Genomic DNA, 13,830 nt, shown 5'->3' on the forward strand with positions numbered 1-13,830 from the left:
ACGCAAATTTTAATGGCTTCCTGAATTGCTATTATCTCACTCGAGAGGACTGAGGAATAGAAAGGCAGAAGTCCCAGTCTGAACAAGTTATTAAAATATTGAATTTATACAACTTGAATATGTTTTTGCTAGAAGAGAACAGGCTCTAGGCCTAAAGAGATTTCTGTACAGTTAGTGCTAGTTTATGTTTTTGAATTTATTTTATTTATACAAATTAAATTAATTTCTGAGCATAAGGTCCTGAGCTTACAAAATGTCAATTCTTTGAAATTCACCCTTTTCAAGTAGAAACAATCGATAGTTGCACAAAAAACATCGATTGCCAGCATCGACTAAGCACCGATTTTTGTTGCAACTCTAGATTCGAGGCTGGCAACGCCGTGCAAAACACGACCAGACGCTGCTTTTCTACGTGCGGCATCCGAAAATAATTGAAAATAGGCAGAAAATACACAGGCGCCGCACCTAATTGCAGTTCGAACGCGTCGCAGAGGCAAGCGGGCAGCGAAGTTACACATTTGGGCCGCAGCAACGACACAGCAGAGCCGCCAACATGGCCGAGTACTTGGCATCCATTTTTGGCACGGAAAAGGACAAGTAAGCGGAGTCGCATGGCACACATATTTTCCCGGGGCCAATAAATTAACTCAATTCCATTCGACTTTCCAATCCGCAGGGTAAACTGCTCGTTCTACTTCAAGATAGGCGCCTGCCGCCACGGCGACCGGTGCTCGCGTATCCACAACAAGCCCACCTTCTCGCAGACGGTGCTGCTCCAGAATCTGTACGTGAACCCGCAGAACTCGGCCAAATCCGCGGACGGCTCCCATCTGGTGGCCAATGTCTCTGACGAGGAGATGCAGGAGCACTATGACAACTTCTTCGAGGACGTGTTCGTCGAGTGCGAGGACAAGTACGGCGAGATCGAGGAGATGAACGTGTGCGACAACCTGGGCGACCACCTGGTCGGCAATGTCTACATCAAATTCCGCAACGAGGCGGACGCGGAGAAGGCGGCAAATGATTTGAACAACCGGTGGTTCGGCGGTCGGCCGGTCTACTCGGAACTTTCGCCGGTCACCGACTTCCGCGAGGCCTGCTGTCGGCAGTACGAGATGGGCGAGTGCACCCGCTCCGGCTTCTGCAACTTCATGCACTTGAAGCCCATCTCGCGGGAGCTGCGGAGGTACCTCTACTCACGCCGCCGCCGTGCCCGCTCCCGTTCCCGCTCGCCCGGCAGTCGCCGTCGCGGCTCCCGCAGCCGGTCCCGCTCCCCGGGACGACGGGGTGGGGGCCGTGGCGACGGCGTTGGCGGAGGCAACTACTTGAACAACGAGCGGGACAACATGCGTGGCGGCAATGATCGCGGCAACGATCGCGACCGCCGCAAAGGTGGTGGCGGAGGAGGAGGCGGCGGTGGAGGTGGCGGCGGTGGACGGTATTAACTATTCTGGACATTTTTTCAATACGGTGGCAATTGAGAGAGAAAGCAACGGACAAGCAACAACGCCAAGTATCGTGTATTTAATTCTCTGCGTTAGTTTTCCACGTTTTTTTATATCACTTTGAAGAAGATACGAAACGAAATGAGATGAGATGATGATGAGAAGGAGAAAGGGAAAGGATGATGGGGTGTTCCACCACCACCTATGTACAAACCCCCCGCGAAATACTTTACCGAGCGCCCATTAGAATTGTAATTTACTATACACACATTCGTAATAATAAAATTGAGTAATACTAAATGTATACAGAAAAGAAAGTTGGAAGCTGTATTCGGTAGGATTGGTGAGCATTACGCCCTTGACAAAAACCTTCTCCATTATAATTATAAATTGCTATTTATTAAACGATATCTTAAGGTTCTCTTATAAGTTACTTCTTATATTAAGGATATCTCTATTAACAGAAGGGTTCACCTACCGGCAGTGATCAACAAAGGTATTCAAGTTTAAAATGCCATCAGCTAACAACAAGATCTGTTATCGACCGTCAAAAAAAGAAATTAGATCAAGGGACAGCCGGTTAAATAAAAGGTAATCAATTAGTGTCTACTTTTTAGCAACCAATTTCTTCATTTAACCCGAGTTTCTCTAGTATTTAGTGCACAATGGAAGGCATTTCGGTGATCAAGCTACGTCTGATGGAGGGCTGGGAGCTTCCTGAGTGGCCGCTTCAGCCGGCGAGGCATCTCCGGTTTCCTCGGCACCTGGTTGCTCCGGATGCTGCTGAAGCTCGGGTTCCTGGGCACTCGGTGTGGGCGTGTCTTTCGCCTCTGTCCCCGCTTGGAGGTTCCTCTGCGAGGGGGTGTTCGATGGAGGTACGGGCGTGTCGGAGGAGTTGCTGGATGCCTCCCTGGCCCTCAGTTGCTTGGTCATGTCTATTTGCTGCTGCAGCGTGTAGGTATTCTCGTGCTTCCGGCGCTGCTGCTGCTCCACATCCCTCAAGACGCCGTCGTGGAGTCTCAGGCTGCAAGGTGAAGTATGCAGATTATAGATTTGATTGGCCATATCAAAAGCTCACTTACCGGTCTGCCGACTGTTTATAATGCACATAACCTATGATCGCCGTGGAAACAGAGACCGCCATGCCCAAAGTGATCTTCGAGATGGTCGACATGTCTGCGTGCTGATCTGAAGCTGGAGTTTTCCGGAAATGCCTGCACTGGGAATTTGGGTGTCGGGTTGGTTGGTTTCAGAGGCGTTTCGGGTTACGACATGACTTAAATTTGAATGAAAAACACTAGCAACTTGGGAAGAGAGTGGCCAGCTTACGGAAGCATGCTTTTACCTTTTGGCCGTGGCGGGCCGGAAAAATCGATTTTCAAAAACATATTTGAATGGGTAAGATATTCACTTGATCACTATTCATAGCACTCACATTTTCAAGAATAATTTAAAACTATATCTCGTAAAGAAAAACCATAGCATAGCCCGGGAAAAATGAATTTAAAACTTAAGTCTTAAATTTACTTTTTAAAGTAACGACCGCTTAAAGTGAAAGATATTTCGTTTTTTTTAAACACCAAAGTATGAATTTCGGTCGCCAAATGAATACCTTTAGTAACTCCTAAAATCGAGCGTGCAATTTTTAAGATAGCTTTACATCGATATGGCTTGGCGCGCCTACATTCTATCTGTGTTCAAATAAACTTTTTGTCTTTTTATTTTTAAACTTTCTTATCTATTTCTTTGACGCAATTCCAGGCGTTTTCCTAAAAATAAAACCAGATAATCATCGCCCCGCAAAGTTATCTTCTTAGCCATGACTGCATTTGGCCCACTAATCTGGTTACTCACTTAAGAGCATACATCTCAATGAGCTGCAGAGTGGGTGGAGAATTCATTCAGGTGATTGGCCATCATTAACGCATAAAACCGGAGCCCACACTCCCGAATCCGGAATGCGAAAACCGGAGTCCGGGTCCGCAATCCGCGCCGGACATGCGCAGCACGCACCTGAGGCGAGCAAACGGAGGAGCGACACCGCAAAACCGAGGAACCGAGGCAGAAACAGAAGCAACAGCACAAGTACAATGAAAACGAGCACAAAAGGCAGGAGGCAACACGGCGTATGGGCAACAAACAGTGCGACTCCAGTTTTCCACACGCTCAGTTGTGCCCGCGGTCAAGGGAAAATCGCTGCCGAGCATTTCCCCGAGGAAAGCCAAATTGAAATCAGGAAAATACTTAGCGTGCGTGTGCCAAGACCTGGTGATTTGTTTAGAGTGTGGAAATCCAATGAGCAACAATCAACAATTGTTTTTAAGGGTCATAAAAACCATCAAATTATGAACATAACCGATTTATAAACAAGAGCCACGGGGAACTTCTTCTGGTGCCGTCGAGGTGTTCTATATTTTTTTCGAGGAATTCCGCCAAAGTTTTGGGGAGCTAAAATATTTATGTCGGTGACGCAAATATTGATTTAAATTTGTGCGCGCTTTGGGCTGACGAACGCGAGGTGTCTTGACTCAAGGGCCCAAACACCTTGGCGACGTTTTCTTGTGCTCTTATTAGTGAAATACCGTACAGAGAAAAAATATAAAAGATCTGAAAATTATTTCAAATTAGATTTTTTAAAATCAATGGACACTATTAATAAAATTAAAATCATTATTTTGTAAAATTTAAAACAATTTTTTAAGGCACTCAAGTACTATTATATTTAATCCAAAACACATTTTTATTTTATTTTTTTTAAAGTCTGTAAAAATTGTGTAAAGAGACATACTTTAGGATATGTATTGAAAAACCATGAAATTCGAATGCCTTAAAAACACACTTTTGACGAAAAACAGTTGTAATATTTTTGACTATGTAACTCAAAGTTCCCCTTGGCTTTTTTTCGTGTAGGAACCGTGAAAAACCTTCAAGATGACCAAAGTTGAGCTCTACAAGTCTCGCGTCTTCGTGACAATCATACACCTTTGTGCCCTGGGCCAATTCGCCTATGGGCTCTACTACAGCTCCTTCGAGATCCAGCGGAGCTACAAGCTGAAGACGAGCCTCAATCGCCGCCTGGTGCCGGAATCGTTGCCCCAGAAAATCAAATTCCTGTCCTATTGGTCGCTGGTAAGTGTATTTATTGTAATGCCTCCATTGAAACCATCTACTCAAGATATGTGATAAATTATGGGAAATTAAAAAACAAGTCGGAAATGCGGCCAGCCTCTGGATGTTTCAAGTGTCGGGACCAGAGAAATCAGCGAAAGGAAAAATTATTCTTATTATTACGCCCGCACGCCGCTGTTCGCATTAATGTCTGCCATATGTTTGTTTATTTGTTTGTCTGCTCGTTGGGGATCGCCCCTCCCCGGTGTTTTCCATACTCCCATGCTTTTTTTATCGGCCCGGCGGGGTCAATAACTGTGGAATACGAAATACGGAGGAGTATCTGGCAGATACGAGAGCTGCTGCGCCTGCCGAATTTCCTCATCCGAACTGCTGCTGCACATACTTTGCATGCAAAAATGCAATCGTTTTCTGCTTTTCTTTTCGCCCCAAGTATTTATTTGCTCAGATGTTCGCGCCTTTCCAGATTTTCGGCTTCGACTCTGGTTGCCCTCTGCGGCCGCAGAATTTATGGAACTGACGAATGCCAGATTATCTGATGGGCGGCAATGTAAATGTGCCATACGCGGCAGTTGGCTTCGATTTGGTATTCGGTGCTTTCCGATGCCTCATTTACATATCGTTAAAATTGCTTAGAAAATCGATGGTGTTGCATTTTTCTCGCAGCTACTTGGCCACAAAGGAAAACACAAGCAAATATCTCAAAGTGGTTGTCATCGTCGACAGGCGAATTTCATTTTCGGATAGGTAAATAAATATGTCTTTAGGTGCGTCCATACTCTGGAAAATTTTTATTTTGACTGAAAGGAAAATTCCTAGACACTAATTATTTGAATTCAGATTCTTAATTTGGTAGTAAATTAGTTGGAATACAAGACCTTTACTGCTTATAGATTTTCGTGGTCAGATCTGGGCAAAAAATCTCGCAGTCACAAAGAAAATAACTAAGAGTCGATAAGTAAGAAAATAAAGGCCGTTTAAGAAAACCATTTTAATTAATATTTTAAATTACTGATATGACCCACAAAGAAGATGCCTTTTTGGGTCTTAAGTGCATTTAATGCACTTTCTTTCGTCCTACTTCAGATTTTATTTTGATACATATTTTAATTTTTTTCTTTTAACATTTTAAAACGATATATTTTAGTATCTCGATGACTGTTTTTTTTGTTTGACGATTTTCTTTGCATTAAATCCACCCCACCCTTTTTGACCGTAATTCATGTGGCATAATGTTACCGTTTCCGTGCGGATTGAAGTGTATTTAGTTTATTATTGCACGACCTTGCGTGCCCTTGATTAATGCCGCCCGCCCCGCCCACAAGTACTTTGATCTGGGAAGCATAAAGTGCTTTATATCTACAGATCTCCATTCGCTGGTTTTTCTTGGTTGGAAAACTGCTTTTATGTAGTCCCTCGATACAAGCACGAGTATTTTTCGGTGCCATTACCATCCGGTTTAATTATTTTTGTTGCCGATTTGTTTTCTGCCTTTCTTCTGGGCATTCCAATGGCTTCCGTCAAGCATGGGATCGGCGGAAAATTGTTTATATCTGCGCAATCAAAATAAAAAATAAACTTCAACTATTTTCCGACAAACAATTGCATTGCTAAAGCAAAAGAGAAATAATGTGGGTATGTTCTAGGCCAAATCTATATAGTACCTATAGTATAGACACTACATATGTTTGTTGTCTGGACACCGTTCAATCTGTTCGATTTTGAACGATTTATTGGGGAAATATTTTTAGAGCAAGATTTATGGAGCGTGCGATCCTTAAGTTTTGCTAGCCGACAAACTTTTACGGTTTTTAAAAAGTCGGAAATACATTATTCCTAAAGATCTTAGACTATTTAGCAACTATTTGCATATCTTTTAACATGTTTGTACTTGAAAGTGTACAGTGATTTAATATCACTTATTAAGTGATCGAAAGTATGCAGTGAATTTTTTATACCAAAGGCCAGACAAAATTTGTGGGAGTGCGGAAAATTCCCCAAAGACGTGGGTTCCCACGAGCACCTTTGATATTTTGATTAATAGTGAATAATAACCATTTATTCTTATAGGGTGTTCATTGTTCCCATCTGCCTGTGATTTTGTTTACATCTGCTGTCCCATTTCCCTGGTTTATTTGCTCTCGTTGAAAGGTCTTCACATTGATTGTTACCCAGAATTTATTGGGGGCTTGCAGATGGCGAAGCGACGATGAAATAAAACGCCCCCAAATATGAGGCATCTGCAACGAGTGAAATTCTCCGACAAACTACAATTTCAGTTCGGAACTCACTCTGTTCGCATGATGTGGCTGCAGTGGCTGATCTGGCTTATTATCTGGCTCCAAGTGGCAAAAGCCACCAAGTGGTACAGCGGTGGATTGGACTTTAACCATCCCTCCGCCTGGATAGATGACCACATGCCATGTGCCCAGGACTTGGTCGTCTTTCCGGAATATTATCCAGCCTTGTTGCCTTTGCCCGAGGATTTATCTATTGATGGTTTGGTGTTTGCAAAAGAGGGGGCGATTCTCTTGGCCGAGGAATCAACCATTACCTTTGGTTCCAACAAGAACTCCGCCTGTGAGAGTGAGGACAAGAAAGCCTTCTTGAAGCCACCCAAATCAAGTAAATGGTTCGATCCTGGCACTTGGACAGACAAATCTAAGAAGAAGTTCTCCACATCCACGCCAGAGCTTGAGAGGATTCCCTGCGATGACGAGCAGGTTATAATCAAGGGCCACGGCCCACTGGCCTTCGACCTCGAAAATGTCCAGCACCTGAGACTGGGACAACTAATCTTGGCTGGCTCTTCCATTTCCAAATCATATTTGGAGGAACTGATCCCACGAGATTTGGGGCAATTTCTCTTTCACAACGCCGAGGACGTCCAGGTGGAGTACTACAGAGGAGAGCTCTGTGGCTGCCACAAGGACTTTGAGCGATTGGTGGAACCGGTGTGCCACAATGTTCAGGAGCAGTGCGAGACGCCCCACTGCCTGTCGCCAGTTCGACCCTTGGGATCCTGTTGCCTCATCTGCGGGGCCATTCTATCCACACCCACGAGTCATTGCACTGAGGGCAGTAAAAAAGAGTTAATAGCCAAATTAAATAAGCTCATCGGCCAGAAGGACCAGATCCAGCTCCATGTGGAGTTTGTGGGCTCCCAACAGTTTGGAAATTTCTTGCAGGTTGTACTCACTGATCGCCTTAAGTATAGCGAACAGAGCATGGAATTCTTGCAACCGCAGCTCGATTATTGGAATAAAACTGGCACTACGCTAAAGGTTTCTGGTCGACCTTACAATCCGAATGTGAGCTTCTCCTCGATTGTTCTGATCCTCTTCTGCATGGCCCTGGTGGGACTGGTTTCCGTTGTCATTTTGGCGCACTTTATGCCGGAGAACCCCTACCTGAATCGGATACCCCAATGGATCCACGATCCCCGGCGCTGGAGGTGGCACCACTTGGGTGTGAGGCTGCGCCGCAATCTGCTGTTCAATCGCTTTGACAACGGGGGAGCAGGTGGTGGCTCCAGTGAAGGAGGAGCTTCTGGTGTGGATCGTCTGGGAATAATGGCTTACGACCCTGAAAGTGGCGAAGTGCGGGAACGGGCCTTCGACAATCCCATGTTCGAGCAGGGAGCAGCCATTGAAGTGGCATCCAAGGAGTCGCAGGAACAGGAAAAAGTCTTGGGTGCCCCTCGAATAGAGACGGGTGATCTAGACGCAGGCAGTGTGGTGGATGAACAGGAGCTTACGGAAATCAACTTGGAGGTCTGCGGAGCGGAAACCGACGAGGAGACTATCTAATGGGATTATATTTTATAAGAAAATGTTTTATAATCCTCTGTATAAATATATAAATAATTTTATCTGACGTGCTTTCCATAATTTGGAATTCTAATCTACGGCCCTGTCAATTAAATATTTATTCATTAACGGATATGATAGTTGTGGCATATTGTTTTAAGAGTTGACCAAGAGTTTGATCCATTAATAAGTTGGAGGCGGATACCGATGGATATTTTTGGATGTTACATAGCCGCAAATCAATTACTAACGCACAATCGATAAGTAGCGTGTAACGAAAGCACAAAGAAACAAAAGAGCACCTGATAATGATACCAGATAATTCAGTTAGCGGGGCTTAAATGACGTCGTCTTTTGTAGCGATGGCCTTGCTCCTTGACCTTCAAAGGGGGTGGTTGCGGGGGGCCGGGAATCCAAATCGATAGTTGCCATTAGCTGCGAACATATTTTGAGGAGCCTTTGTCTCGGCTCATAAATATGGTTTATGTGTATCCACATCTATTCATAGAACGCTCTTGAAAAGACGCGTGCCTCCCCCTAGTTTGTTATAGGATAAACATACAGTGGTCGGCATAAGTATTTTGACAAAATAAAAGTTAAGTATACTCATAACTTGAATTTACTTCTTGTAAACTATAGGCATCAATGGAAAGGTAATTTCAATGCCGTTTGAATGATACAATACATTTCTTTACCCATTCAGTACTTATTGAAAAGGACGAATTTGTGTAAATCAACTTTGAAATTTAAAAAAAAAACTTTTTTCCTCGTCTTGAAAACTTAAATTTTTTGATGCAAAAAGTTTCTTCAAACAAAAATAATAGTAACTGCAAAAAGAATTTTTCAAATATCATTTTGCTTATATTTTTTATGATTTTTTGAAGGTGACAATGTCGGAAAAAATTTGTATGAAAAAGACAAAAATATGGCTCAAATGCCTGTTTTTAAGCATTTTCAAAAATTCATAAAAAATATAAGAAAAATGATTTTTGAAAAATTCTTTTTGCAGTTACTATTATTTTTGTTTGAAGAAACTTTTTGCATCAAAAAATTTAAGTTTTCAAGACGAGGAAAAAAGTTTTTTTTTTAAATTTCAAAGTTGATTTACACAAATTCGTCCTTTTCAATAAGTACTGAATGGGTAAAGAAATGTATTGTATCATTCAAACGGCATTGAAATTACCTTTCCATTGATGCCTATAGTTTACAAGAAGTAAATTCAAGTTATGAGTATACTTAACTTTTATTTTGTCAAAATACTTATGCCGACCACTGTAGATATGGGATGGGGGCAGGACGGAGACCAGTTCCGATGCGGATTAAGCGCTTGATTTCAGATTTTATTTTAGCTTCTGTCAATTCATTCTCGAGTGGAAATACTTCGTACCACGGCGATTGAGAGTGCGGCAGATAAGCGCACCTTATCAGTTTCAAAGCGAAAGCGAAATACATACAGTGAGCACTTAAATTACATTTTTTAAAGGAATAGGAATTCGAATTAAATAATAAATTTAAGGGATTGTCTGTTAAGAACCCCTAAATTATAACTATAGAAATGATAACTACTTGGTTTTGAAATGAACAGAAATTCTTTACAATAGTTTTTAGGAACTAAGTATAAACATCTGTAAATCAAAATGGAAATCCAATTAGTGGGTGATCACTGTATGCAACCGCACATTCATAGGCAATTGCTCTAGTGACTGGACTCTGGCTATACTATAATCAGTACATATCTGGCACCAGTAGGTTCAGCATGGTCAAGCCCAAGACAAAATCGAAGAGCAAAGGTTCCACATCGCCGGGTTTCAACAAGGCGGTGCAACTTCTCCTCCATTTAACCGCCGTGCTGCAGTTCAACTATGGCGTGTACATTTTCTACACACTCGACATGCCCAACACGGTGCCCTTCGCCGGAAAATTCAAGTTTCTAACTTTTATTTGTGCGGTAAGCCGATAAGTATATGTAGGAAATAAAAACACCGGTTAAACGAAGTGATAAAGAGATACATATCACCCTGATTTTCTAGTTCGATCACATACAAACACACGAATCTAATCACTTGTAGTCCATAAAGATACGGACGTCGGAAAATTTTTGTGTAGATCCTGCATGGAAGCACCAGATTTGGGATAACAATCTTAATGATTTGCTAACACTTGGTGTATTGGTCATCTTGACGGTTTGTTTTTAAAGGCGGTTTTTTTTTTATTAAAAAAAAGATAATTCAATTTGATTTTTAAATTCGTGTTTGTCTTGTGAGTATTAAAAAATATACATTCCTTATATGGTTTCTCAAAAAAAGACTAAGAGTCATATAATGGAGATACTCTTAAAAATAAATTTTAACATCACAGGATTGGCTCAAAGACTAGCTTAAAGACAATAAACTTTGAATTTGGAAAAAGGAACCCAGACAATCAGTTCTGATTTTAAATTAATAGAGAATCAGTTAAAGCTTTGAATTTGGATAATATCTTTCAATTAGCCTTTTAACTTTTCCCCTTTGAGAAACAATTTTTTAAAATAAAATCTAATAAAATGAAATCCAAAATAAACTGATGAAGTCCCAAAACAGGCATGGGTCCAAAAAGCTATATAAATATATGGGTTTCGTTACTGGTGCAAAGATTGCATCGGATCCGGCATACCCCAACAAGCCCAGGGAAAGATAAAAGTATCTGCACACCTGGTATTCTGGCACGGCTCCGGCTCGGGCACACTGATTCTCCGCTCGGCCCCTTTTGGGGGTGGTTGCAAGCAGTAGTATTTCCAGAGCGACGGACCAGACCGGTTTGTTTGTGTTTTGGTGCCGTGGAAAATCAATCGTGAGCAGAGAAGCTGCAGCAGGAAAATGGCATCGGTGCGAGGAAGCCCCCTGTACCAGGGCGTCTACGGCGCCCTGAGGACCCTGCTCCACCTGACAGCGGCCGTGCAGTTCTGCTATGGCATCTATTACGACTACTCCTACGTCGAGTTCCCCACCACCGAGCCGGAGATGCGGATCCATCACCCCTGGGGGGGAAAATTCAAATATCTAACGTTCTTGGATGCGGTAATCTCCATCTCCCATTAGATACACGAACTCAGAACGCGGTTTAAAGTTCACTCGGTTTGTTTCTTGGCACGGTTGGATTGCCTAACTGGTTCACACGCATCCATTAAGCTACACAGAGAACATGCATCCATTCTCACTTAGGTGATCTATGGCTTTTATAAAGCATCCCCTAAGATGAATTTCATAACTAATTTTATAAAATCTTAAAATCTGCTAAACTTTAATGAAAATAATTGCCAATGTTATTAGTTAACTGAAAAGTTTATATTTAATTAATACTAATTTAATGTAATTTCATTTTGAAATATAATTCCTCCCAAACCGATTGGTTTTTAAACCACACAACATTTTTAAAAAATCCTAATTGTCCCTTAAATTTTACAGGAAATGCTAAGTAAAACTTTTTTCGTCAGCTTTAATTCCTTCCACTCCACTTAAGCAACCCTTCAAATCTAGACGCATTATCTCACACACGTCAAATGCTCTTCCACTTACAGATAATTCAGGCACTGTACTATATTGTATCGCTCGTCAACGATTTTGTGGGCACCAATGAGCTGACCCCCAAGAAACCTCCGGCGGTGCGCAGGTTCAAGGACTGGCTGATGGCCACATTGGCCTTTCCAGTGGCCGTCAACGTGGGCGTGACCTTCTGGACCCTGTACGCCATCGATAGAGAGCTGGTCTTCCCCAAGGTGCTGGACCCCGTGTTCCCCAGGTGAGATTTCAAAATCAGTGGAATACATACCTACGTTCCTTTCCTAGCCCATACTTGAAGCCATGTGAATCATTATCGGATTAGGATTCCAGGCATATAAAATTTCAGTTAAGCAAGAACAATTGTCATCAAAAATTATTGTTTATGCCACAGATATTTTTATTTACGTTATTATCGTATTTTTGTTTACATCCCGGAGTCGTATTTAAAGCATGAGCAATATCTGTTTTATCTCGAATTCTGCCTAAAATTCCCCGCCTAGCTTTTGAAGAAAAGCTGGATCAGCAATGAACCTATTAAAATGTCAGCCTCAAGACCCCATTATCTACTTTCTCAGTTTATTTTTAACATTAAAATGTTAGCGATTTGACTTGCACTTAAGTCTAATTAATTTTTTTATTCACGTACATACATTGCTTGATATAGCAAAGCACGTGGTGGGAATGCTTAATGGAAATTTATAGTCTCCTTAAAAGTTATTAATAGTAAGAATAGTAATATAAAGAAAAAAGCTTTGTGGGGTAGGTTAATAAAGAAGAGTCTATAAGGCCTCCATGTCACTATATATTTATTTTGACATACTTGTAATCCACTACTTTGCCTTTTACAGCTGGCTTAACCATGTTCTGCACACCAACATCGTGGTTTTCATCGTCCTGGAGATGTTCATCTCGTACCGCTCGTACCCGAAACGCAGCCAGGGACTCGCCGGACTGGCCATCTTCATGGGCGCCTATCTAGTTTGGATTCACGTGGTGAAGCACTACTCAGGCGTCTGGGTCTACCCGGTCCTGGAGGTCCTTCAACTTCCGCAGCGCATCCTGTTCTTCGCGGCCGTCGTGGGATTCACGTTGTCGCTCTATCTGCTGGGCGAGTTCCTCAACAACACCGTCTGGGCCAAGGAGGTGAAGCTGGCCAAGCGCAAATCCAACTAGGAGTAGGCTGTGACCCGTTTCTGTTCCATGTAGTCGCGTTTAATTAGCCACAAAATACAAATAATGATTGACGACTCAGACCAGTCTCGATTATTTATTTTGTCTATATTGTTCGATCTTCTCAGCCTAGGATAGTAATACACTGTGAAATAGACTGAAGAAGTCGCACAAGATATGTGAAAATGAATAAACTTGAACTTGCCTGACAAACTCGCTAATATATTTTAAATCCCTAATGAATTGTGAAAGTCCTTAATCGTAATGGAGAAAACCGTTTGCTAATGATATTCATTCTATTCTTATTACGAATTGCATTGTAATTGAGATTATAGCTGTAGTGTTATTTCGGTTTTTAAAAAGTAAAGTCGCCTTCTCGATTGCAACAACCTCATATCAAGGCACTCCAAACCAACACCATTTTTGAATACCAGCGTTACAGTAATTCAATTCTAGTATCGTAATAAATCGATTCAAATCTTTGATTACTGCGAAAATTGATTTTAAATGGCGGGGCTTTTCAAGCAAAGAGGTGCTGTCAAGTTGTAGTAAAAATCGCTAGAAATAGCTAGTTTTCCCTAACTAGTTTTGGTTAAACCCAATTATCTTTGCCTAATTTTCTTTATTAATATGATTTTTGGTTTGGTTCATGTTAGTAGTTTGAATTACTGGATAACTTGTAAATCACTTTTGACTTTAAAAAAGGCTAGTTTTGGCTTGAAAATGGCCATTAAGCTG

General features: G+C 42.0%; 4 protein-coding genes across 6 annotated transcripts; 3 read left to right on the forward strand and 1 right to left on the reverse strand.

Annotated features, from left to right (window-relative positions):
• Positions 1–354: 354 nt before the first annotated feature.
• On the forward strand, positions 355–1,762 carry LOC119546276 (splicing factor U2af 38 kDa subunit). The gene is made up of 2 exons (XM_037852449.1): positions 355–597; positions 677–1,762. Exons 1-2 carry the CDS (start codon positions 554–556, stop codon positions 1,443–1,445), a joined length of 813 nt encoding a protein of 270 aa, XP_037708377.1. The 5' UTR covers positions 355–553; the 3' UTR covers positions 1,446–1,762.
• A 290-nt stretch (positions 1,763–2,052) lies between these two features.
• On the reverse strand, positions 2,053–2,757 carry LOC119546278. The gene is made up of 2 exons (XM_037852453.1): positions 2,528–2,757; positions 2,053–2,469 (listed from the first exon to the last, which is right to left on the reverse strand). The coding sequence occupies exons 1-2, from the start codon at positions 2,617–2,619 to the stop codon at positions 2,130–2,132; spliced, it is 432 nt and encodes a 143-aa protein (XP_037708381.1). The 5' UTR covers positions 2,620–2,757; the 3' UTR covers positions 2,053–2,129.
• Positions 2,758–3,544: 787 nt separating this feature from the next.
• LOC119546277 (androgen-induced gene 1 protein) lies at positions 3,545–13,486 on the forward strand. 3 transcript variants are annotated; one of them, XM_037852451.1, is made up of 4 exons: positions 3,545–3,694; positions 4,356–4,574; positions 11,940–12,160; positions 12,771–13,486. In XM_037852451.1, the coding sequence occupies exons 2-4, from the start codon at positions 4,377–4,379 to the stop codon at positions 13,093–13,095; spliced, it is 744 nt and encodes a 247-aa protein (XP_037708379.1). In that variant the 5' UTR covers positions 3,545–3,694; positions 4,356–4,376; the 3' UTR covers positions 13,096–13,486. The 3 variants fall into 3 exon arrangements, with proteins under 3 accessions (XP_037708379.1, XP_037708380.1, XP_037708378.1); XM_037852452.1 differs by lacking the exons at positions 3,545–3,694; positions 4,356–4,574 and adding an exon at positions 10,121–10,331; XM_037852450.1 differs by lacking the exons at positions 3,545–3,694; positions 4,356–4,574 and adding an exon at positions 11,143–11,439.
• On the forward strand, positions 5,740–8,471 carry LOC119546275 (protein amnionless). Its single transcript, XM_037852448.1, has one exon. The coding sequence runs from the start codon at positions 6,806–6,808 to the stop codon at positions 8,381–8,383; it is 1,578 nt and encodes a 525-aa protein (XP_037708376.1). The 5' UTR covers positions 5,740–6,805; the 3' UTR covers positions 8,384–8,471.
• Positions 13,487–13,830: the final 344 nt, after the last annotated feature.

This window comes from Drosophila subpulchrella, chromosome 2L (assembly GCF_014743375.2).
Source record: "Drosophila subpulchrella strain 33 F10 #4 breed RU33 chromosome 2L, RU_Dsub_v1.1 Primary Assembly, whole genome shotgun sequence".
NCBI classification, from domain to species: Eukaryota; Metazoa; Arthropoda; class Insecta; order Diptera; family Drosophilidae; genus Drosophila; species Drosophila subpulchrella.